At 41.4% G+C, this 23,233-nt stretch overlaps 1 protein-coding gene across 5 annotated transcripts in view; it reads right to left on the bottom strand.

Moving 5' to 3' along the window:
* mfrp (membrane frizzled-related protein) overlaps positions 1-23,233 on the bottom strand; it is an 80,153-nt gene that overhangs the window by 7,046 nt on the left and 49,874 nt on the right. For all 5 annotated transcript variants that reach the window (XM_043677078.2, XM_043677080.2, XM_043677081.2 and 2 more), the window contains 4 exons: positions 21,655-21,731; positions 5,368-5,516; positions 4,532-4,662; positions 2,984-3,118 (listed from right to left, as the gene is read on the bottom strand). In XM_043677078.2, coding sequence (XP_043533013.1) covers positions 2,984-3,118; positions 4,532-4,662; positions 5,368-5,516; positions 21,655-21,731 — 492 coding nt within the window. The remainder of the gene's footprint in view (positions 1-2,983; positions 3,119-4,531; positions 4,663-5,367; positions 5,517-21,654; positions 21,732-23,233) is intronic.

The raw sequence follows: 23,233 nt of genomic DNA, 5'->3' as shown, positions 1-23,233 counted from the left end.
TAGGGAGATGGTGAGAAAGGGTAATGGATAATCAATTAATTAACCAGGATTGAGCCAACTTCAATGGAGCAAGAACAAAGCTGGATTGGATAGACTGAAGCCAAACATTAATGGAAAAAACTCTACCTGAATAATAGTCATGATTTGGAGATGGACTGGGGTGTACAAAGTTAAAAATCACACAACACCAGGTTATAGTCCAACAGGTTTAATTAGAAGCACACTAGCTTTCAGAATGGTACCACCTGATGAAGGAGCGTCGCTCCGAAAGCTAGTGCTTCCAATTAAACCTGTTGGACTATAACCTGGTGTTGTGTGATTTTTAACTTTGTACACCCCAGTCCAACACCGTCATCTCCAAGTCATGACTACTTTCTTCACAGGTGTAGATTATGTTGTATCACATTCTTATGAAACATACATATTTTGCCAACATCACAGATGTGTTTTCTTGTCGGGACAGTTTTAGAAATTAAGATAAAAAAGAAAATGCCTGCTTCTGACAGTTATTAGGTAGAAAATCTAGTTGAAAATCAAACTGAATACAAAATGTTCAGAAAGAAAATGGAAAAAACAAATAAAAGAAGGAAAGAGGAATGACATAACGAGAAATTCTAAAGTCTTATATATATATGCAAATAGTAAAAAGATTCATTAAGGGAGGAGTAGGACTGAATGGGGACAAAAAAATGAGATTTACACTCGGAATAAGGGGCACGGCTGAGATATTAAACTGATATTTTGCATCAAACTCAGCCCATAGTGACAAAGGAGAAAACTCAGTTACAAGAAGCATTTAAATTGAGAAGAAGGAGGTATTGAATTAGTTGCTAGTACTGAAATGTTGGTAAGGCAGCAGAACCAAACATCCTGAGAGTGGATAATTACAGATAAAATGGCCATAATCTTTAAATCTTTCCTGGACACAGTAGTGGCGCCAGAGGGCAGGAAAATTGCAAGCATTATGTTGTTGTTCAAAACAAACTGAAAAGGAAAAGGGCAGCAATTACTGACCATTCACTTTAACTTCTGTAATGGAGAATCATCCAGAAAGAATAATTTGGTGAAGAACTAATCACCATATGAACAAATATCAATGAATTAGGAAGAACCAGCATAGATTCCTTCAGGGAAGATCATGTTTGGTGAACCAGTTGGAGGTAACAGAGATGTTTGACAAGGACTTTCAAAAAGCATTGATACAGTGTCATACAACAGCTTTGTGGACAAGAGTTACATATCATGGAATAAAGGGGACGACAGCATCATGGATGCAAAATTGATTGCGAGATAGGAAACAGAAAGGAATGGTCACAGGATACATTTCAAACTGGAGAGAGAGGTTTGTAGTAGAGTTTTCCAAGGGCTGGTATCACTTTTCTTGATTTATGTTAATGATCTAGACCTTGCAATTCAGGTGAAAATTTCAAAGTTTATACACACTAAAAAAACTTGGAAGCATTGTAAATTGTGAGGAGCTCCATGCAGAAGTTCAAAAGGACATTGATATGTTGGTTAGGTGGGCAGATAGGTGGCAGATGTAGTTCAGTGCAGGGAAGTGTGAGATGCTATGTTTTCGTGGAAAGAACAGGGAAAGACAGGATAAACAAAAGGTATTTTAAAGGGAGTGTAGAAGCAATGAGACCTAAGTGTAAATATATATACACACACAAGTCATGAAAAATTGTAGGTCAAGTAAAGACAGCAGCTAATAAAGCATATCCTAGAATTTATTAATAGTGTCATCGAGAACAAGAACTGGGAATTATGCTGAACCTGTATAAGACACGAGTTAGACGTCAGTCAGAGTATTGCATTGTTCTGAGCATCACACTTAGACAGGACATGGATGCATTGCAAAGAATGCAGAAGAGATTTATGGGATGGCTCCAAGGATGAGAAACTTCCATTAAGAAGATAGATTTGAGACATTGGGACTATTCTCCTTCATGAAGAGAAGGCTAAGAGGAGACGTGATTGAATTTTTCAAAATCAAATAGATGTGGACAAAATAGACAGGAAGAAGCTGTTCCTGGTCATAAAAGGATCAAAATTAAAGGATACAGATTGAAAGTGATTTACAAAGAAGTAAATGTGAAATGAGAAAAAAAAACCTGTACACGCAGCAAGTTTCTGGGTCAAAGAAAAACAGAAATTGCTGGAGAAATTCAGTAGGTCTGGCAGCATCTGTGGAGAGAGAAAGAAAATTAACATTTCCAATCCTGTGACCATTCTTCAGAACTACAAGCAGCAACGAAAATGCAGTGTTTCAGCTTATGGTGGACTGGGGGAGAACAGGAGTAAGAGGATAGATGGAGAGGGAACTCTTAAAGAGAAAGGAAAGAGCAGACAAATAAAGGGATTGTTGATACTAGGCAAGAGAAGGAGAGAAGCTAAAAGGTGATAATAGGGACTATGTGTTGTTGAAAATGTTTTTGGCTGTGCTAAAAGCAACACATTTCATAACAGGATCCAGGATCGTGAGGGCAGATAATTGGACAAGGAAGGGGTATTCATGTTCAAAAATTGTGAAACTCGATGCTGAGTCCTGAAGGTGCTAAGGAACTGAGGCAGAAGGTGAGGCTTTGATCTTCCAGCTTGTGTTGAGCTTTGCTGGAGTTTTGCAACACAAATGGTTTGTGCCCAGAATTCATTTCCTGAATAAGGGGGATGAAAGCATTCAAGACAGCATTAGCAGATTATTTAACAGAAATAATGTGCAAGGTTCAAGGGAAAGTGTGGGCTGATAGCATGAAGTCATGATGCTCATTCAAGATGTCATTGCAGACACAATGAGCTAAATGGTCTTTTTCCACACATAACAATTCTGTGATTAGCCACCAGATCATCATCATTCTATACTCTAACAAGATGGTTGATGATCAAATCAGTGGATTGCAGAGATTTTGCCTCCAGCAGTTTCTATGTTCCTGTAGGCAGCTGTGTAACATGGTTTCATTAAGCCCGATTCACTGTCTCATACCATAAGGGAGATGGGTAATATCACTGCAGTTCATCTCATCGCTCCCATCTGAGCAGTCATTCCAGCCATCACACACCCACTGCACTGCTTGACACTGTCCATCTATACATCTGAATTCCTGAGGGCTGCATGTTGCTGTGAGAGAGAAAACAGGAAATAATCATTAGGGTGAACAATCTAACAATATCTGAGTTTTGTAAACTTTTAAAAGCACAGCATGCAGTGTTATTTCTTTTCCCAATGTCACAAATAGAACAGAAAATTTAAAAGGGAGAGAAAATATTGGACTGTGAACAGATCTGAGTAATAGCAAGTCACAAGGGTTCATCAGTGAAATATTCAAAGTGAAAAGGGAAATTGAATTTTCACTTTGAATATTTTATCCACTGAATCCATGAACATTGGAGTTGTATCACCAGGTGAACACCCAGAAGCCATCAGGTATATCCTCGATTCGTTGCTCATGTGTCACAGGTGTTCAGTTGCAGTACGGTATCTTTCTGATTTTTGTAAAAATTAAAGCAAGAGTCAGTGTGGTTCATTGTTCACAACGACTTGTTGTCTGCTCAAGCTAAAGGATCTATACTTCAAAAATACTTTGGATGAGAAACAATATAGGATACATGAAGGCAATGAAAACTGCTATATGATAGAAATATTTCTTCCCTTTTTAAATATTTTTTATGATGTAGGAGATTAAAGATAGAAAATGAATTACTTAAAAAACAAAAAGTCAAAAATTTAAAACTGAAACAGGATATTATAGAAATAACGATGTAGCACAGTGTCATGTTCAAATTCTAAATAGAATGTTTTATTCACATTTTCCATTTAGAAGTAATGGTGTGAAATGGGAGAGGGTAGAGTTTAAGCCTGTGATCCCTATCAAACCTCTTTACTGATCTTCAATTGTACATGTATTTCTGAAGAAGGGCTTATGCCTGAAACGTCGATTCTCCTGTTCCCTGGATGCTGCCTGACCTGCTGCGCTTTTCCAGCAACACATTTCCAGCTCTGATCTCCAGCATCTGCAGACCTCACTTTCTCCTGATGTATTTTACATGTAATCTGTGAATCATAGAATGATTGCAGCACAGGAGGCCATCATTAAGTCCGTACACTGGGGAATGTACAACATTAAGTCTGGCCCATTGGGGTCTCTGTAAGCGTAACTTACATTGTCCCAGATCCAAGAAGGTTCATAGCTTTATCCTCATGAACCAATGTATGACAGTGTCTCACATATTGAAGATGTTAATAATTTACCTTTTAAAAATTTGTTGAAACTGTGATTAATGTACTAGGTGAGCAATCTAGAGGATTAGCCCATTTGATATGATGGGTGAGCGAGGGAGAGAGCAAACCCTTTAATTCATTTACTCAGTTATACCTGAAACACAGACGATCCCAAGGAGAGCTCAACCACTCATTCCTTCCTTAAGGATGTTATATAGCACAGAAAGAAACCAAAGCATAATCATCAACTTGAATTGATAAACAGTTCTGTGAGGCTTGAGAGACCAGGCAAAAGTCTGAAGTGTTTCTTACCCTCACTCTTGTTTATTGATTGGTAGGTGGCAAAGAATCCCACCTCTGATTCTTCCGCATCAGCCACAAAAAGCACCAGCATCTCATGCCGGGTGGATGTCAGAACTGGAGGGAGTGAATGCCCACAATATCTTTAAAAGGAAAGAAGTGTCTAAACTTTGTGCTTTTCACACCTCTTTTAACCCACCTTCTCTCAAACTGCCTTCCAACTCCTTGAAACCTCACAGTCAGAAGGCTTTGAGACGTTACATGAGTTGAACAACAGTTTTCATCAAAGCAGCATTTTAAACATAAAGAACAATTGGCAATGTTTCAGGGAGAGTCAGTAAACAAAATATAACATCAGACAGATGACCAAATGATTGTTCACTGAGGTAGGATTTAAGAAGTGTCTTAAAAAGGAAAGTGAGGGAGAGAGTGAAAGAGAGAATTACAGAGCTTTGAGCTGATGCACTTAAAGAATGGCCACCAATGGTAGAATGACTAAAATTGGTCAAGAAGCCAGAAGCAGGTATCTTGGATGAGATTATAGAGAGAGTGAGTGGTGAGACCAACAGTGGATTTGGAAACAAGGATGAAAATTTTAATATCAAGTTGCTGCTTAGCCTGAAATCAGTGTAGAATCGCAATTATGTGAGTGAAGGAAGAAAGGGTTACATTACAGGATAGGGCTCAGAGACTTAGATCACCACAAATTTAAGGAGGGTAGATGTAACGGCACACTAATGATGAGACTCCCTGTATCAGATAGTTTAAATCTGGGCACAGAAGGAAAAGTCTTACTTCATTGATCCGTGATATTATACTGTGCCCTGTGGATATTTTATACACATTACCTGCCCATGAGACGGCTGGGACTGCTGTTAATCTGGTCATGTACCTCCACAAAGTCATAGCGACAGTCAGCTGCAGGCTCCAGGCTGAAGTTGTGGAATAGCAACTGAATGACATGACCCTGAGGAACTGATATGTGCCACACACACACCTACACAACAGAACACAAGAAATATCAACCAGGACATTGTCTGTAAAATTATACCATCAACAATTAGAATTCTCCACTGAAACAATTTTAATTACTTCCATGAGGTAAGATGTAAATCGACAGCTGGAGAAAGAGAAAACCTGACAGCATGCCAAGATGGGTAATAAATCCTGGCCAGCCACAAACACCCATGTCCCAGGGTGAATCAAACCAACATTGGTTGCAAGTGCTGTGGATGCATCATAGATGCAGACAGATCTGGAAGGTGCCCAGAAAGAAAAGCTTGCATTTATAAAGCACTTCCCACAACCTTAAGGTCAAAGCAAAGTGTCTCAAAGTAGTTTCAGGGTGATGTAATGTGAGAAAAATAGGAGCAGCTTGAGCACAGCAAATTTCTCAAAACGGCAATATAAACAATGAAAATGTTATGGTTATGTTACCGAAGGGATAAATCTTTGTCAAGACATCAACGGAACATTTCTTTTTTTCAAATAGTTCTATTGAGATCTTTTACATGCAGCTGAGAAGATCAATGCTGGGTCCATTGCTTTTTGTCATTTATATAAATGATTTAGATATGAACATCGGAGGTATAGTTAGTAAGTTTGCAGATGACACCAAAATTGGAGGTGTAGTGGACAGTGAAGAGGGTTACCTCAGATTACAACAGGATCTTGATCAGATGGCCCATTGGGCTGAGAAGTGGCAGATAGAGTTTAATTTAGATAAATGTGAGGTGCTGCATTTTGGAAAAGCAAATCAGGGCAGGACTTATACACTTAATGGTAAGGTCCTAGGGAGTGTCGCTGAACAAAGAGACCTTGGAGTGCAGGTTCATAGCTCCTTGAACATAGAGTCACGGGTAGATAAGATAGCGAAGGTGGTGTTCGGTATGCTTTCCTTTATTGGTCAGAGTATTGAGTACAGGAGTTGGGAGGTCATGTTGCGGCTGTACAGGACATTGGTTAGGCCACTGTTGGAATATTATGTGCAATTCTGGTCTCCTTCCTATCGGAAAGGTGTTGTGAAACTTGAAAGGTTCAGAAAAGATTTACAAGGATGTTGCCAGGATTGGAGGATTTGAGCTACAGGGAGAGGCTGAATAGACTGGGGCTGTTTTCCTTGGAGTTTCACAGGCTGAGGGTTGACCTTACAGAAGTTTATAAAATCATGAGGGGCATGAATAGGATAAATAGACAAGGTCTTTTTCCCTGGGGTCAGGGAGTCCAGAACTAGAGGGCATAGGTTTAGGGTGTGGGGAAAGATATAAAAGGGACCTAAGGGACAACTTTCTCATGCAGAGGGTGGTGAGTGCATGAATGAGCTGCCAGAGGAAGTGGTGGAGGCTGGTACAATTACAGCATTTAAAAGGCATCTTGATGGGTATATGAATAGGAAGGGTTTGGAGGGATATGGGCCAAGTGCTGGCAAATGGGACTAGATTAACGTAGGATATCTGGCTGGCATGGACGAGATGGACAGAAGGGTCCTTTCCCGTGCTATACATCTCTATGATTCTATAAGACTAACAGGACCTTAGCTAAATGCTTAATTCAAAACACAATGCTTCAGCACTAAGTGCCAGCCTAGATAAACTGCATGATAGAAAAGACTGTGAGCCCCAACAATATTCAGCTATAGTACTGAAGACCTGTGTTCCAGAACTAGACATTTACCTAACCAAGATGTTTCAGTACAATTCCAACACTGGATTCTACTTGACAATGTGGAACATTGCCCAGGTATACCCTTTACACAAATACAACCCAGCCAATTCCAGCCCTAGCAGATTGCTATCAATCGTCAACAAAATGATAGATGCTCTCCTCGACAGTGAACACTGAAACAGCAGTAACCTGTTCACTAATCCACCTGGGCCACCTAGCCCTGACATTTTATAGCATTGGTCTAATAATGGACAAAATAGCTGGATTCAAGATAACATTTGAGAGTTATTATCTTTGACAACAAGAGAGCATTTGACAGAGTATGACATCAAGGTGTTCTGGAAAGACTGAAATCAGTAGGAACCAAGGGTAAGTTTTATAGTTGTAATGGATCATGCCTCTCTTCATATGTCAGTCCTGCTATACCAGGAATCATTCTGGTAAACCTTTGTTGCTCTCCCTCCATTGCCAGAACATCCTCAAATAAGGAGACCAAAACTGCTCACAGTACTCCAAGTATGGTCTTACCAAGGCCCCATACAACTGCAGCAAGACATCCCTGCCCCTGTATTCGAATCCTCTCACCATAGAGGCCAATAGACTGTATGCCTTTTTACCACCTGCTGCACCTTCTCCCTTTCCACAATTGGTGTTGAAAGGCACCCAAGTCTCACTGAACCTCCCCATTTCCGAATCTATTGCCATTCAGATAACAATCTGCCTTCCAGCTTTTACTATCAAAGTGGATAACTTCACATTTATACACATTACTTAAACTGCAATGCATTTGCCCACTCATTCAACTTGTGCAAATCATATTGAAGCATCTCTGCATCCTCCTCAATGTTTGTCCTCCTGCCCAACTTTGTGTTGTCTGCAAACTTAGACATTTTACATTTAGAACTCTTATCAAATCATTGATATATGTTACATAAAGCTGGGAATCAAGCACTGGTCCTTGCAGCACCCCACTAGTCACTGCCTACCACATGGGGAAAAAACATTTATTCTAATTTTTTTATTTCAGGTCAAGATGCAGATAAAGCAAGCAACTAAGAAAGAAAATGATATGCCGATGTTTATTAGAGGGAATTTTGAGTCTGGGAGTAAAAATGTTTTATTGCAATTATGTAAAGTCTTGGTGAGACCTGGAGTCTTGTTTGTAATTTGCTCTTGTTATCTACAGAAAGACAGACTTGCCATAGAAGGAATGAATTGAAGATTGACCAAACTAATTCCTGGTGCAGAGAGATGTATTTTGATGAAAATGTAAATAGACTGGACCTCTATTGTCTGCAATTTAGAAACATTAGAAATGATCTCATTCAAACATGTCTTCCAGGCATTGACGGGGTGCCACCAGCAGTAGGCTCCTCTTGGCTCAGGACTCTAGAATCCGGGATAAAGACTCAGAATGAGGAATCTAAGGCTGAGATGAGGAAGAATTTATTCACCACAGCATGGTGGAATCAGGGGTTGTACACGAAAGTGATGCGGAAGAAAATCTCTCACGGTATAATTGGATGGTGGAGCAGGTTTGATGGGCTGACTCTTGCTGCTCTTCCTGTTCTATAAGGCAATCAGTACATGAAAAGATGAACTCACATCACAGATAAACTCTATCCACCAGCACCATTCCTGAGAGGGTGGGTAACCAATTTGGTACCAGTTTGGTTTGAATTATTCCATGTAGCAAAACAGGAATACATGTTAGAATTAAGGCTGGAGGAGACCATTCTAGTCCCACAACTTCATTGGTCACAACACATAAATTTTAAAAAACTTTTTCCAGTTATTAAAATGATCAATTAGATACCATATCTAAAAATAGGTTTTAGTGACAAAGATCTATCAACCAGGTTTCTTAATATCCAAAATTATGGATTTATGCTGTGGTTCTGTTCGCCGAGCTGGAAGTTTTTGTTGCAAACGTTTCGTCCCCTGTCTAGGTGACATCCTCAGTGCTTGGGAGCCTCCTGTGAAGCGCTTCTGTGGTGTTTCCTCTGGCAACGAGCACCCGAGCTACAAATCTTCTCACAAACTTTGAATTATGGCTTTATTATCAATACAAAACTTATTCAATAAAGATGCAATAATTGGTTAATATTAGGATGATCAGGAGGATGTATTTATGTTTATCTTTATAAATATCCCCCAAACAAAGTTTTTAAGAAAAGAGGAGAAAAAAAGAACAGATTTTGCTACAGAGATTTTCTTTAAAAAAAACTTTGGAAATGGATCCTACAAAGTAAGAGGATAAAATGGAGAATATTCCAGTTGCTGTGATGTTCTGGTGGTCAAGTCATTAACCTGAAGCCTTGCAGATACAGCTTCTTAACAAATACAATCTTGACAGATGCTTTTAATGGCTTTTTGAGAAGAATAAGTAATTTTTCCTGAATGTAACAATGAAGAAAGAACACTACAGCACGTGAACAGGTCCTTTGACCCATGAAGCCTGTACCAACACACGATGCCTTATTAAACTAGAGAAAACCATTGCCTCAGCAGTGTCTGTAACCCTCTATTCCCCAACTATTCATTATTTGTCAAAGTTAACACCCTCCAAACTAGGCAACATCCCAGTATACCTTTTCTGTACCCTCTCCAATGCTTCCACATCCTTCTGCTAATGCGACAGTCAGAACTGTATATGACATTCAAAATTTTGCTGAGCTATACAGCTACGATGTAACTTGCCAATATGTTATATATTCTTTGCCTGATCAACGAAGACAAGCAGATGCCTCCTTGACTTTCCTCCATCTGAACTGGTTTGTGGGTGAGTGAAATGGGCTGGGCGAGATGGGGCTGGATGTTGGTAGAGGAGGATAAGGAACTTCTCCAAACAATGCTATTCAAAACAGCCCCAGCAGTGGCTAGAGTAGAACAAGCAATTATCACTAGTTATGTGATTTTTAGGAAGCTTGGTTGAAAAATTGTCTGATGTGAAATTTCAAGTAACACTTTGAAATAAGCCACTCCAGGTGCGTCCACATAACTTGAAATAAACTCCTTTTCTTCAAAACATAAGCCCCACAAGCTGCATTAAATATAAAGCATCTTTATAATAGTACATACTCTTGTTTCTAACCTCAGACCTCATGAGGAAACATATAACTACAAGCTATGAAGTATTATGTAATAAACCTACCTTGTTCAACAAGACTGAGCCTGTCCTCTGAAAGACTGTATGTGCAAATTTCCCTATTTGGTAGCAGTAATTTAGACTAATACCAAGAGGAAGGATTGATGACAGTGAGTCCACCAAAAGCATCTCAGATGGATCAAGTGGGCACCATAACAACAGATACCAACGTTTTAAAAAGTTTTCATGTTCACATCACTTTCTGCAAGTTTGACTCCAAGCTGTGCACACGATTCTAACCTGGGACCATGTCATGGTTTCTTCACTGGCATGGGATGAAAATCCTGGAACTCACTTGCAAACACAGCTGTTGGTCTACACACACCATACTGACTGACTGGCTCACTGCCACCATATCAAGTCTAATTTGGAATGGGCAACAAATGCTGGCCTTTATAGTGATCAAAAGAATAAAAGGTAATTTCTGGAGTGGTTTTCACATTAAAGACTGCGATGAGGAGGGCTTTTTTTTCTGTTTGAGGATCATGAGTCTTTGGAACACTCTTCATAGAACTCCTAATGTGGAAGAAGGCCATTTAGCTCATACTAACACTCCTATCTAGAAATCTTCCCCCCTCCCCACCCAATAACCTTGCATTTCCAATGGTTCATCCACCTAGCCTGACATCCCAGGACATTAGAATGGCCAATCCACCCTAACCTGCACAACTTTAGACTGTGGGAAGAATACAACGCAGACATAGGGAGAACATGCAAACTCCACACAGACAGTCACCCAAGGCTGGGTTGCTGGCACTGTGAGGCAGCAGTGCTAACCTACTGAGCCACTGTCCCTCTCTTCCCCAAAGAACAACTGAGATCACTGAATACTTCTAAGGAAGAGGTAGATAGATTATTGATTAACAAGGTCATCAAAGGATATCGGTAGTTGATGGGTGTGTGTAATTGAGACCACTGTCACATGATGTTGTGCCTTTAGTTAAGAAAGGCTGTAAGGAGAAGCCTGGGAACTAAAGACCACTGAGTCTGACATCAGGTGGTAAGTTATCTGACATCAGAGGTGGGTACGTTGCTGGAGGGAGTTCTGAGAGATAGGACTTACATGCATTTGGAGAGGCAAGGTCTGATTAGGGATAGTCAGCATGGCTTTGTGTGTGGGAAATTGTGTCTTACAAACTTGATTGAGTTTTTTTCAGGGTGTACCCAAAAAGATTAATGAGGGCAGAGAAGTAAGGCATTATCTACATGGAATTCAGTAAAACCTTTGACAAGGTTCCACATGGTAGACTGAATAGCAAAATTAACTCACATGGGATTCAGGGAGAGCTTGCCAATTGGATACAAAGTTGGCTCAACAGTTAGGAGACAGAAGGTAGTGGTAGAGAGTTGTTTTTCGGACTGGAGGCTGATGACCAGCAGTGTTCCGCAGGGATGGTGCTGGGTCCACTATTATTTGTCATTTATGTAAACAATTTTTTGTTTATCAGCAGGAAGAGCAGGAGCAATGCCCAGGGGACTGTAAGTAAGGAAAGTGATTGCTTTAAAAATTTACCTCATGAATAGGTGGAGCGCACGCTGCGGGGCAGCGGACACCGGACTGCTGGGGAAGTGAGGTTATATGTTTGGGCGGTTGCATTACCCGAAATACTACTTAGGTAGTGTCTCCCACCCATCCTCCTCTAACCAAAAAAACAGAAGAGTTCTGTGTGCCGATTTGGTAAGCTAACTCTTTAGGAATTCAAATGAATGGGAGTTAGCGCAGTTGAATGTTCCTCCTGCAGTATGTGGGAGATAAGGATCACCACTACTATCCCTGCTGACTGCATCTGCGGGAAGTGCACCCAACTCCAGCTCCTCGGAAACTGTGTAAGGGAGTTGGAGCTGGAGCTGGATGAACTTCGGATCATTTGGGAGGCGGAGGGGGTAACTAGAAGCCATGGTTTAAGGTGAGAGGGGAAAAATATAAAAGAGACCTACGGGGCAACCTTTTCATGCAGAGGGTGGTACGTGTATGGAATGAGCTGCCAGAGGAAGTGGTGGAGGCTGGTACAATTGCAACATTTAAGAGGCATTTGGATGGGTATATGAATAGGAAGGGTTTGGAGGGATATGGGCCAGGTGCTGGCAGGTGGGACTAGATTGGGTTGGGATATCTGATTGGCATGGACGGGTTGGACCAAATAGTCTGTTTCCTTGCTGTACATCTCAATGACTCTAGGACTCTATGAGGTAGTCACAGCTCAGGTCCAAGAAGCAGGTAGATGGGTTACTGTCAGAGGACAGAAAGGGAACCAGCAGGTGGTGTAGCGATCCCCTGTGGCCATTCCCCTCTACAACAAGTATTCCGTTTTGGATACTGTTTGGGTGGGGGGTGGGGGAGTGGGGGGGGAGGTACTTACTGGTGTAAGCTATACAATACAGGTCTCTGGCACTGAGTCCATCCCTGTTGCTCAGAAGGAGAGGGGGAAGAGGAGCAGAGCATTAGTCACTGGGGACTCCATAGTTAGGGGGACAGATAGGAGGTTCTGTGGGAATGACAGAGACTCACGATTGGTGCGTTGTCTCCCAGGTGCTGGGGAAGGGTGAACAATAAGCTATTGCAGAAAATACGGAGGCTTGGGATTGAGGGTGATTTAGTGGTTTGGATCGGAAATTGGCGAGCTGAAAGAAGACAGAGGGTGGTGGTTGATTGGAAATGCTCATCAGTTAACTAGTGTGTACCGTGAGGATCTGTTTTGGGACCATTGCTGTTTGTCATTTTTATGAATGACCTGGAGGAGGGCTTAGAAGGATGGGTTAGTAAATTTGAGGATGACACTAAGGTCAGTGAAGTTGTGGACAGTGCTGAAGGATTGTTATGGGTTACAGTGGGACATAGATAAGCTGCAGAGCTGGGCTGAGAGGTGGCAAATGGAGTTTAATGCAGAAAAGTGTGAGGTGATTCACTTTGGAAGGAGCAACAGGAATAAAGGGTACTGAACGGTGTGGCATGGTGGCTCAGTGGTTAGCACTGCTGCCTCATAGCACCAGGGTCCCAGATTCGATTCCAGCCTCAGACGACTGTCTGTATGGAGTTTGCACATTCTCCCCGGGTCTTCGTGGGTTTCCTCTGGGTGCTCCGGTTTCCTCACACAGTTCAAAGATGTGCAGGTCAGGTGAATTGGCCATGCTAAATTGCTCATAGTGTTAGGTGCATTAGTCAGAGGGAAATGGGATTGGGTGGGTTACTCTTTGGAGGGTCGGTGTGGACTTGCAGGGCCGAAGGGCCTGTTTCCACACTGTAGGGAATCTAAACTTTAAAAAAAACTAATGGTAAGATTTTGGTAGTGTCCATGTATATAGATCCCTGAAAGTTGCCACCCAGGTTGATAGAGTTGTTAAGAAGGCATATGGTATGTTAGCTCTTATTGATAAAGGGATTGAGTTTCGGAGCCACGAGGTCATGCTGCAGCTGTACAAAACTCTGGTGTGGCCGTACTTGGAGTATTGTGTGTAATTCTGGTCGCTGCATTATAGGAAGGATGCAGGAGCTTTGGACAGGGTACAGAGGAGATTTACTCGGATGTTGCCTGGTATGGAGGGAAAGGCTGAGGGACTTGAGGCTGTTTACTTTAGAGAGAAGAAGGTTGAGAGGTGACTTAACTGAGACATACAAGATAATCAGAGGGTTAGATCGGGTGGATAGTGAGAGCCGTTTTCCTCGGATGGTGATGGCCAGCACGAGGGAACATAGTGGGTGGCATGGTGGCACAATGGTTAGCACTGCTGCCTCACAGCGCCAGAGACCCGGGTTCAATTCCCGCCTCAGGCGACTGACTGTGTGGAGTTTGCACGTTCTCCCCGGGTCTGCGTGGGTTTCCTCCAGGTGCTCCGGTTTCCTCCCACCATCCAAAGATGTGCAGGCCAGGTGAATTGGCCATGCTAAATTGCCCGTAGTGTTAGGTAAGGGGTAAATGTAGGGGTATGGGTGGGTTATGCTTTGGCGGGTCGGTATGGACTTGTTGGGCCGAAGGGCCTGTTTCCACACTGTAATGTAATCTAATCTAATGTAATAGCTTTAAATTGAGGGGCAATTGATATAGGACAGATGTCAGAGGTAGTTTCTTTACTCAGAGTAGTAGGGGTGTGGAACGCACTACCTGCAACTGTAGTAAACTCGCCAACTTAAATGCCAAGGGCATTTAAATGGTCATTGGATAGAATATGGCTGAAAATGGAATCGTGTAGGATAGATGGGCTTCAGGTTGGTTCCACAGGTCGGCGCAATATCAAGGGCCACAGGGCCTGTACTGTACTGTAATGTTCTATGTTCTATGATTTGGCTGAGAATTTAAGAAGCATGGTTAGTAAGGTTGTGGATGACACCAAAATTGGTGATATAGGCAACAGTGGAGAAGGTTATCTAAGATTACAAATGGATCTTGATCAATTCCACCAAATCACTGAGGAGTGGCAGAAGAGGTTTAATTTGGATAAATGCAAGGTATTGCATTTTGGTAAAATAAACAAAGGCAGGAATTTAAACAGTTAATGGTAGAGCCTTGGGTAGAGTTATTGAACCGAGAGAGACTTAGGGGTTCAGGTAACATAGTTCTTTGAAAGTTACGCCACAGATGGACAGGGTGGTTAAGAAGGTGCCTAGCCTTCATTGCTCAGACCTTTGAATATAGCAGTTAGGACATCATGTTGAGATGATACAGCCCATTGGTGAGGCCACGTTTGGAGTACTGTTACCGGAAGAATATTGTTAAATTGGAAAAGGTTCTAAAGAGATTTAGCAGGATGATGTTGGGACGAGAGGGTTGAGTTATAAAGAGAGGCTAAATAGGCTGGGTTTTTTTAAACTGAAGCATAGGAGGTGGAGGGGTATAGAGGTTTATAAAATCATGAGAAGCATAGATATGTTGAAGAGTAAAGGTCTTTTCTTCAGGCTGAGGGGAGTTCACAGCTAGGGGACATATTTTTAAAGTGAGAGGAGAAAGATTTAAAAAGGACGTGAGGGGCAACTTTTTCAAACAGAGGGTGGTTTATATGTGGAATGAACTGCCAGAGGAAATGGTAAATGCAGGAACAGTTACAACATTCAAAAGACAGTTGGATAGATGTATGAGTAGGAAAGGTTTGAAGGGATATGGGCAAAATGCAGGCAAGTCAGACTAGTTTATCTTGGGAAACATGGTTGGTATGGATGAGTCATAGAGTCATACTCCTCCCCCTCTCTTGCCTCCTTTTCTATCCTTCCTATAGCATCTAAATCCCAGAATGTTGAGCTACTGGTCTTGTCCATCTCTCAGCAAGGTTCTATCATAGCCATGACATCCTACTTCTATGTTTTTAAACGTGCACTGAATTCATCAGCCTTACCTGTCAGATTGCTTGCATTGAAATACATGAAATTTAGTTCTTCAGAGTTACTATATACTCTGACTTTCTCATCTTTCTTTTCTAATTGACGCGGTCTCCTCACATTCAGAACCTTCCCCATCAAACCCTCCATTTACACTGTCACTTCGAATTCCTCCATTCCCCCTCTCTATCAGTATAAAGTCTCCCTTAATAGAATGAGCAAATATTCCTGCTAAGATATTGGTCCCTTTTCAGTTTAGATTAGACCCATCCTTTTTGAACAGGTCTTTTCTATCCCAAAAGACTTTCCAATTGTCCAAAAGCCCGAATCCCTGAACAATATACCTGTTCTTCAGCCATTGATTTATCTCCCTTAAACTTTTGTTGCTTCCTTCGTTTAGTCTGGCATTGGAAGGAAACTAGGAACTCCTACTTTCAAGGTTCTATTTTTTAATCTTCTACCTAGCCTCTTAAATTCATTTTATACTGCTTTCATCTTTTCCCAAAAAATGTTATTCCTCCCAATGTGTACAATAATTTCTGGCTTCTCAATCTCACTTTTAACAATATGTTTGAACATTTAGAGATGTTCTTAATCCTAGCACCAGGAAAGCAATAAACCATGTTAAATTTACCCTCACTGCCATATAATCTTCTGTCCATGCCCTGACAGTGGAGTCCCCAATAATAATAATTCTATTAAATCTTGGCAAACACTGTTGAACAGAAGAATCTTTCAAGTGTCCAATAACTGACTGCCCCTTCCTTGGAGAGACAATCCCCTTCTACAATTCCAAAAACTGAACATCTATTTGACAGAGGAATAGTCGCCAGAGACTTTTGAACCACCTTCTTACCTTTCCCCATGGTCACCCCTCTATCTGACTGATCCTGCTGTGTAATAATCTTTCTAAATCTACTAGCCATCTCACTCTGTATTTCATATATGCCCTTAAAAATACTAAGCCTAAAAAAATGGATGTTTCAATAACATCTGTGTATATGTAAAAAAGCTACTTTCATTACCGACAGAAAATAATGTTAAAATGAAAAAAAAAGGTTGGGGGAGTGGATTTCCCAGATATTAGAAGATACCAATTAAGTGGCTAGATATTGAGGCCTCTCAGGCAAAATGTCCCCTCATCAGCCCTTTATTTTTAGATAAAATGAAGATGGTCATGGAATATTGCCATAATCTGATTGTTATTAATACTGTTAAAGCATGGAGGATAATATGGCAGAGGGAGGGTAATATGTCCAAAATGTCATTTCTTACCCCTATAGTGGATATGCTGGATTTTCAACCGGGGGTAATAGGCCCTGGATTTAAGATCTAAGTCCCAGGCAGCCAGGGGAATCTCCAGTTTGGGTGAGGTAATGAGGTCCTTTGACCAAATAATTCATAAACATGGTCTAGTTAGCAAAGACCTTTTCCGCTTTTTTTCAAGTCAGGGATTTTACTCCAAAAGGGACCACACTCCTGACCAACCCCTGAGATCTACTTTGGAAAAGAGGGTGCTTTATGCTATAAGGCAAAAGTGAGGACTGCAGATGCTGGAAACTAGAGTTTAGATCAAAGTGGTGCTGGAAAAGCTCAGCAAGTCAGGCAGCATCCGAGGAGCAGGAAAATTGACATTTTGGGCAAAAGCCCTTTGTCAGGAATAGAGGCAGGAAGCCTCCAGGGCGGAGAAATAAATGGGGGTGGGGGGGGGGGGGTGGGGGTGGGGAGAAAGTAGCAAAGAGTACAATAGGTGATTTGGGGTGGGGATGGAGATGATAGGTCAGAGAGGAGGGTGGAGTGGATAGGTGGGAAGGGAGATTGGCAGGTAGGACAGGTCATGAGGACAGTGCTGAGCTGGAACTGGGGTGAGGTGGGGGGAGGGGGAATGAGGAAAGTGGTGAAGTCCACATTGGCGCCCTGGGGTTGAAGTGTTCCGAGGCGGAAGATGAGGCGTTCTCCCCTGCCCCACCTCTCCCCATTTATCTCTCCACCCTGCAGGCACTCTGCCTCTATTCCTGATGACGGGCTTTTGCCTAAAACATCAATTTTCCTGCTCCTCTGATGTTGCCTGACCTGCTGTGCTTTTCCTGCTTTATGCTATAAATACTCTCTCTATGAGCACACTTTATCATTTGCTGGGAGGGTGATCCTTCAGAAGACATTGAGCAGCTTTGCAGTGTTTGGGAGGGGGAGTTAGGGACTGACATTTCTATGGAGACATGGGATGACATTTGTGAGAATGCAAGGAAGATCTTGATTTGTAATAGGACCCATGCCATACTGCTAAAGATTTTGCATAGGGTCCATCTGGCCCCAGAATGTCTCTCAAAGTTTAAAGTGGGAACATCCCCCTTTTGTCTTAAGTGTAAGATAAACCTCAGTACTCTCACTCATTCTTTATGGTCCTATATATTGGAGTTTTGTGGCAGGGTTTATAGAGAGGGTCTTGAGGGCCAAGTTTAAGATGGACCCTATCTCTTTCCTCCTGGGCCTACCCAAAATACCCTCTTTGGATGCTCATAGGAAAAAAAAACTCTTTAATATCCTCACTTTCTGTGCTAGGAAAAATATTTAATGTGTTGGGTCTCTGACGTGCCCCCCCACCCTCCCCGGCCCCCACACCATGGGTCTGTGTGCTGGCATAGACTTATTACTGGAAAATATCCCTGTGGACATTTTCACGAATTTGGTGTACCAGAATACAGGACATTTTTGTAGGATATGGCAGCCCTTTCTGAACTACTTGGATGCAGATTTATCTGCCATTTTAAGTCGGGCTTGCGTACAGCCATGGTATTCTGATTTAGTTTACTTGATGTCCTTGAAGGAGGAATTCCAAATATTTTATGTGCAGCACTTAGTGTTCTCGGAGGTCGAGAGCTAATATCTTGTTGTGCTGAGCTGTTTTGCTTGTTCATTTCTTCATTAACTACCTTTACTGATTTGTCCGTGTTGCACATGAGTATAGTTGTGTTTCAGGCGTGTTGTTGTGGGTTTTTTCTCTTTTTTTGTCATTGTTATATGTATATTGAATAACATTTGCTGGTGTTGTAATTTATATTCCTTCTATTTATGGTTTTGTAGGACTCTCGGAACAAAAAAAAAGCTCCTTATTAAAAAAACTGTTCCATTTTTAAAAACATTCAATTTGCATTGTAAAAAAAACACATGAATTGGACTAAAGGGTCTATTGCTGTGCTCTCTTACTCTATAAATTAGAGACTCCCAAAATTTAACCCATTATGCTGAAATAACTATAGAATTGATCTTGATTGGCGCAGTACAAATGATCTCAGTATCTTTGGGATAGTGAAGAGAGAAATTCAAATTTCTACTTTCTCACTGACATCCAGTATGTCCAATGAAAAATGCCCATATGAACGTCAGATGAAGATGTGATGGGAGAATCATTAGTCATTCCAAGTTCCAGTAGCAAAGGGCATTATGTATTCTTAGACTGATACCTTGAGGTGACAGTGTTTTCCGAAAATAATGAATGAAAATTGAAGTGGGAAATTTCTGGATAATCAAATAATATACATGAATGCACAGAAACATGGAGACCGACAGTCACAACATTAAAGTGAACAAATATGCTATTGTTAACAGCCCAGAATTTACTTAAAATAGAATCACTATCCTGACCACAGACACACAGGCTATCAAACAATTATGCACATGAATACTTGGAGTTTCTCTTAGTGGCATAACCCAAGTTATATGTTTCATTCTGCTGACTGTATTTGTCTGTGCATAACACCTCCTGCTTACTCCCCTGTTTCTCTGTTGTTCAAGGCAATTTGTAACTTAGACATACAGACCACAAGAACCCAGATTCAGTCCCCAGTCCAGGGTCTGCTGGGTGATATCAGATATTACCCCCAATCCAGGGTCTGCTGGGTGATATCAGATATTACCCCCAATCCAGGGTCTGCTGGGTGATATCAGATATTACCCCCAATCCAGGGTCTGCTGGGTGATATCAGATATTACCCCCAATCCAGGGTCTGCTGGGTGATATCAGATATTACCCCCAATCCAGGGTCTGCTGGGTGATATCAGATATTACCCCCAATCCAGGGTCTGCTGGGTGATATCAGATATTACCCCCAATCCAGGGTCTGCTGGGTGATATCAGATATTACCCCCAATCCAGGGTCTGCTGGGTGATATCAGATATTACCCCCAATCCAGGGTCTGCTGGGTGATATCAGATATTACCCCCAATCCAGGATCTGCTGGGTGATATCAGATATTACCCCCAATCCAGGATCTGCTGGGTGATATCAGATATTACCTCCAATCCAGGGTCTGCTGGGTGATATCAGATATTACCCCCAATCCAGGGTCTGCTGGGTGATATCAGATATTACCCCCAATCCAGGGTCTGCTGGGTGATATCAGATATTACCCCCAATCCAGGGTCTGCTGGGTGATATCAGATATTACCCCCAATCCAGGGTCTGCTGGGTGATATCAGATATTACCCCAATCCAGGGTCTGCTGGGTGATATTACTATTGGCCTTGGCATCTGGATCAAATGTTCACCTTGGTCACATTCAAAATTGCAATATTTGCTGTCACATGGCGTGTGAGCTAATGGATACCAGCTAATGGATACCAGCTAATGGATACCAGCTAATGGATACCAGTAAAAGTTCAATGGGTAGCACTCTCAATTCTGAATTCATAATTTGGAGGAGCTGGTGTGGGACTGGGGTGGACAAAGTTAAAAATCACACAACACCAGGTTATAGTCCAAACGGTTTATTTAGAAACACTAGCTTTTGGAGCTCTGCTCCTGCATCCACCTGACGACCACCTGCTGAAGGAGAGTCGCTCCGAAAGCTAGTGCTTCCAAATATACCTATTGGACTATAACCTGTTGTTGTGCGATTTTTAACTCTGAATCCTTAAGTTATAGATCCAGGTCACACTCCATAGACTTAAGAATCATAGAGTATTTACAATTATGCAACTAGGCCCTTTGGTATGTCATGTGCGTCCACCTACTCTGATCCCATTTTCCAGCACTTGGCCTATATGACACTTCAAGTGCTCCTCTAAATAATTCTTTCATAACTTGAGGGCTCCTGTCTCTAACGCCCCTTCAAGCAGTGAGTTCCAGATATCCACAACTCTCTGAATGATAAAAATTTTCCTCAAATCCCCTCTAAACTTCCTGCTCCTGACCTTAAATCTGTGCCCCCTGGTTATTAACTCCTTTATTAAGGGGAAAGGTTTCTCCTGATCTATGACCCTCAGAACTTTGTATGGCTCGGTCAGGCTTCTCTACTCTAAGGAAAGTCAACCCCAGCCTCTCAGGTTTCTCTTCATAGTTACATCTCCCCAGCCCAGGTAACATCCTAGTGAACCCCCTTCATACATTCTCTCTAGTGCAATCCCATCTTTCCTATAATGTGGTGACCAGAACTGCATGCAGTATTCCATCTGTGGTCTAACTAACATTATATACTGGTGTAACCTTATCCATTCTTTCTAAGAGTTCCTTTCATAGCTAACTTCTCACTTTAAATTTTAAAATGTATCATCTGGTCATGACTCTAGTGCTGTATGTGGGATCTTGCTGTCTGTAAATTAGTTATTATATTTCTTTTATTAAGACAATTAATACAATTCAGCAATGTGGGTCATAGGGACTAAAGTGCTTTTGGGGCATCCTCAGGCTATGAAAGGTGCCCTTGCTATCTTTCAGAATGTCTGTTACAACCATTATGCTGGAAACCGTAGCTAATTAGAGCACCCAGAGTTGGAAATCTTTCTTTCTTTTAGCTGTAGAGTGGCTATTTAACATTTGGTGCCATTGGATCAACCACAAAGGAGATCAAGATCAGAGAGCATTGAATAGAAGGACATTGGTCTGGAATTGAGAATCACTGGAAGAATCTGGGACCGGTAAGTTGTTGAGGTAGTTTGGAAATCATGGAGATGGAATATTGATATCTGGATGGGATGCTATCAATGATGATTTAAGCAGTGCCAGGATTACGTACTTGTTTGTGTGGATACAGCTCAGGGTGTTTCGGAGTAACCAGAGATCCTTCCAGAGCAGTCAGAATCCCACCACAATCTAAAGAGAGCAATGGAAACATTGGTAATGAATTGCCAATTGATGCAGTCAAGTCCTTCATCAGGTATTTAGTACCAAAAAACTTCATTTATATTAAAGAAATTTTTAAAAATCAATGGTGGCATTGTGCCTTTACATGAGCACAGTCTTTCAATTTGTGGTCTGTGTTCCTCAGCTACTCTGCACTAACTGTTTTAAGATCAGGACTCTTCCATCCTGGAGAAGTCTACCACTGCCATTTTGCCACAACAGATGACCTTGTAGTTTCTAAATGAGATTGACAATTGCAGGGAGACTTCCCTGTATAGCGTTTGTTATGAAGATGTGGGGCGTACTGTGCCTTTAAGAGAGTGAAAAGCTGGTAGACCTACCTGACAGCACCAAGTGTTCTCAATAAGGTAGCAATGTAACCCTTGGTCAAAAGCTGAATTAGCTGGTTGCCTGGAAATGACAAAATAGATTTGAATTAGGCCAATGAGTTTTAATTATACCCTGAAAAATACCAAACTCCAATCCAGTTTGAATTGAGTATATTGACAATCTTAAAAGCAAATGACACAATACAATGCTTTGGGAATATAAGATTAGGGAAAATTGAACAGTTGGGAGGAGAACTGCCCAGCTACCAGCATGTAAAATGACTGCCTGAAAAATAGCTCTCTTAAAAATACCTTTATTGATCAGTAACCTGTGAAGCAGAATCCCTAAGAAGAAGAAAAGACACAGGAAGATCCAACTAGAAGAACCTACAACTGCCTGATTTTGAGATAAGAAGTGTTGTTTTATAAATCTTAATTGGGGGTTTTATTGGACTAGTATTATAGAAGGGAAGGTAAAAGATAGGTCAGAGGAAGGAGTTGTAAATAGTTGTTAATTAATTATTCTCTGTTATACTTCAGGAAATAAAATGGTTAATTTTTACTTTAAGTAGTTCTTGGCCTCTTGAATTTTTACAAATTACTGCACAGGATAAATCTATTCTGTGTTGCTGGTTTTAAATTAAGCAGGAGGGTTCACCCTGCGTCATAACAGTTTGGGGGCTGACATGGGGTGAACCCTCCTGCTTAATTTAAAACCAGCAACACAGAATAGATTTATCCTGTGCAGTAATTTGTAAAAATTCAAGAGGCCAAGAACTATTTAAACTAAAAATTAACCACTTTATTTCTTAAAGTATAACAGAGTAATTAACTAACAACTATTTACAATTCCTTCCTCTGACCTTCCCTTCTATAATACTAGTCCGATGAAACCCCTGATAAAGATTTACAAAACAACACCTTATCTCAAAATCAGGCAGCTGTAGGTTCTTCTAGTTGGATTTTCCTGTGTCTTCTTTTCTTCTTCTTAGGGATTCTGCTTCACAGGTTACTGATCAATAAAGGCATCTTTAAGAGAGCTATCTTTCAGGCAGTCATTTTACATGCTGGTAGTGAGGCAGTTCTCCTCCCAACTGTTCAATTTTCCTCAGTCTTATACCCCAAAGCATCAGATTGTCAAAA

This window comes from Chiloscyllium plagiosum, unplaced genomic scaffold, assembly GCF_037043375.1.
Source record: "Chiloscyllium plagiosum isolate Xiang-an unplaced genomic scaffold, Cpla_swu_hap1 HiC_scaffold_29, whole genome shotgun sequence".
NCBI classification, from domain to species: domain Eukaryota; kingdom Metazoa; phylum Chordata; class Chondrichthyes; order Orectolobiformes; family Hemiscylliidae; genus Chiloscyllium; species Chiloscyllium plagiosum.
Note: the sequence above shows the minus strand (reverse complement) of the source record. Positions and strands in the feature narration are given on the sequence as shown.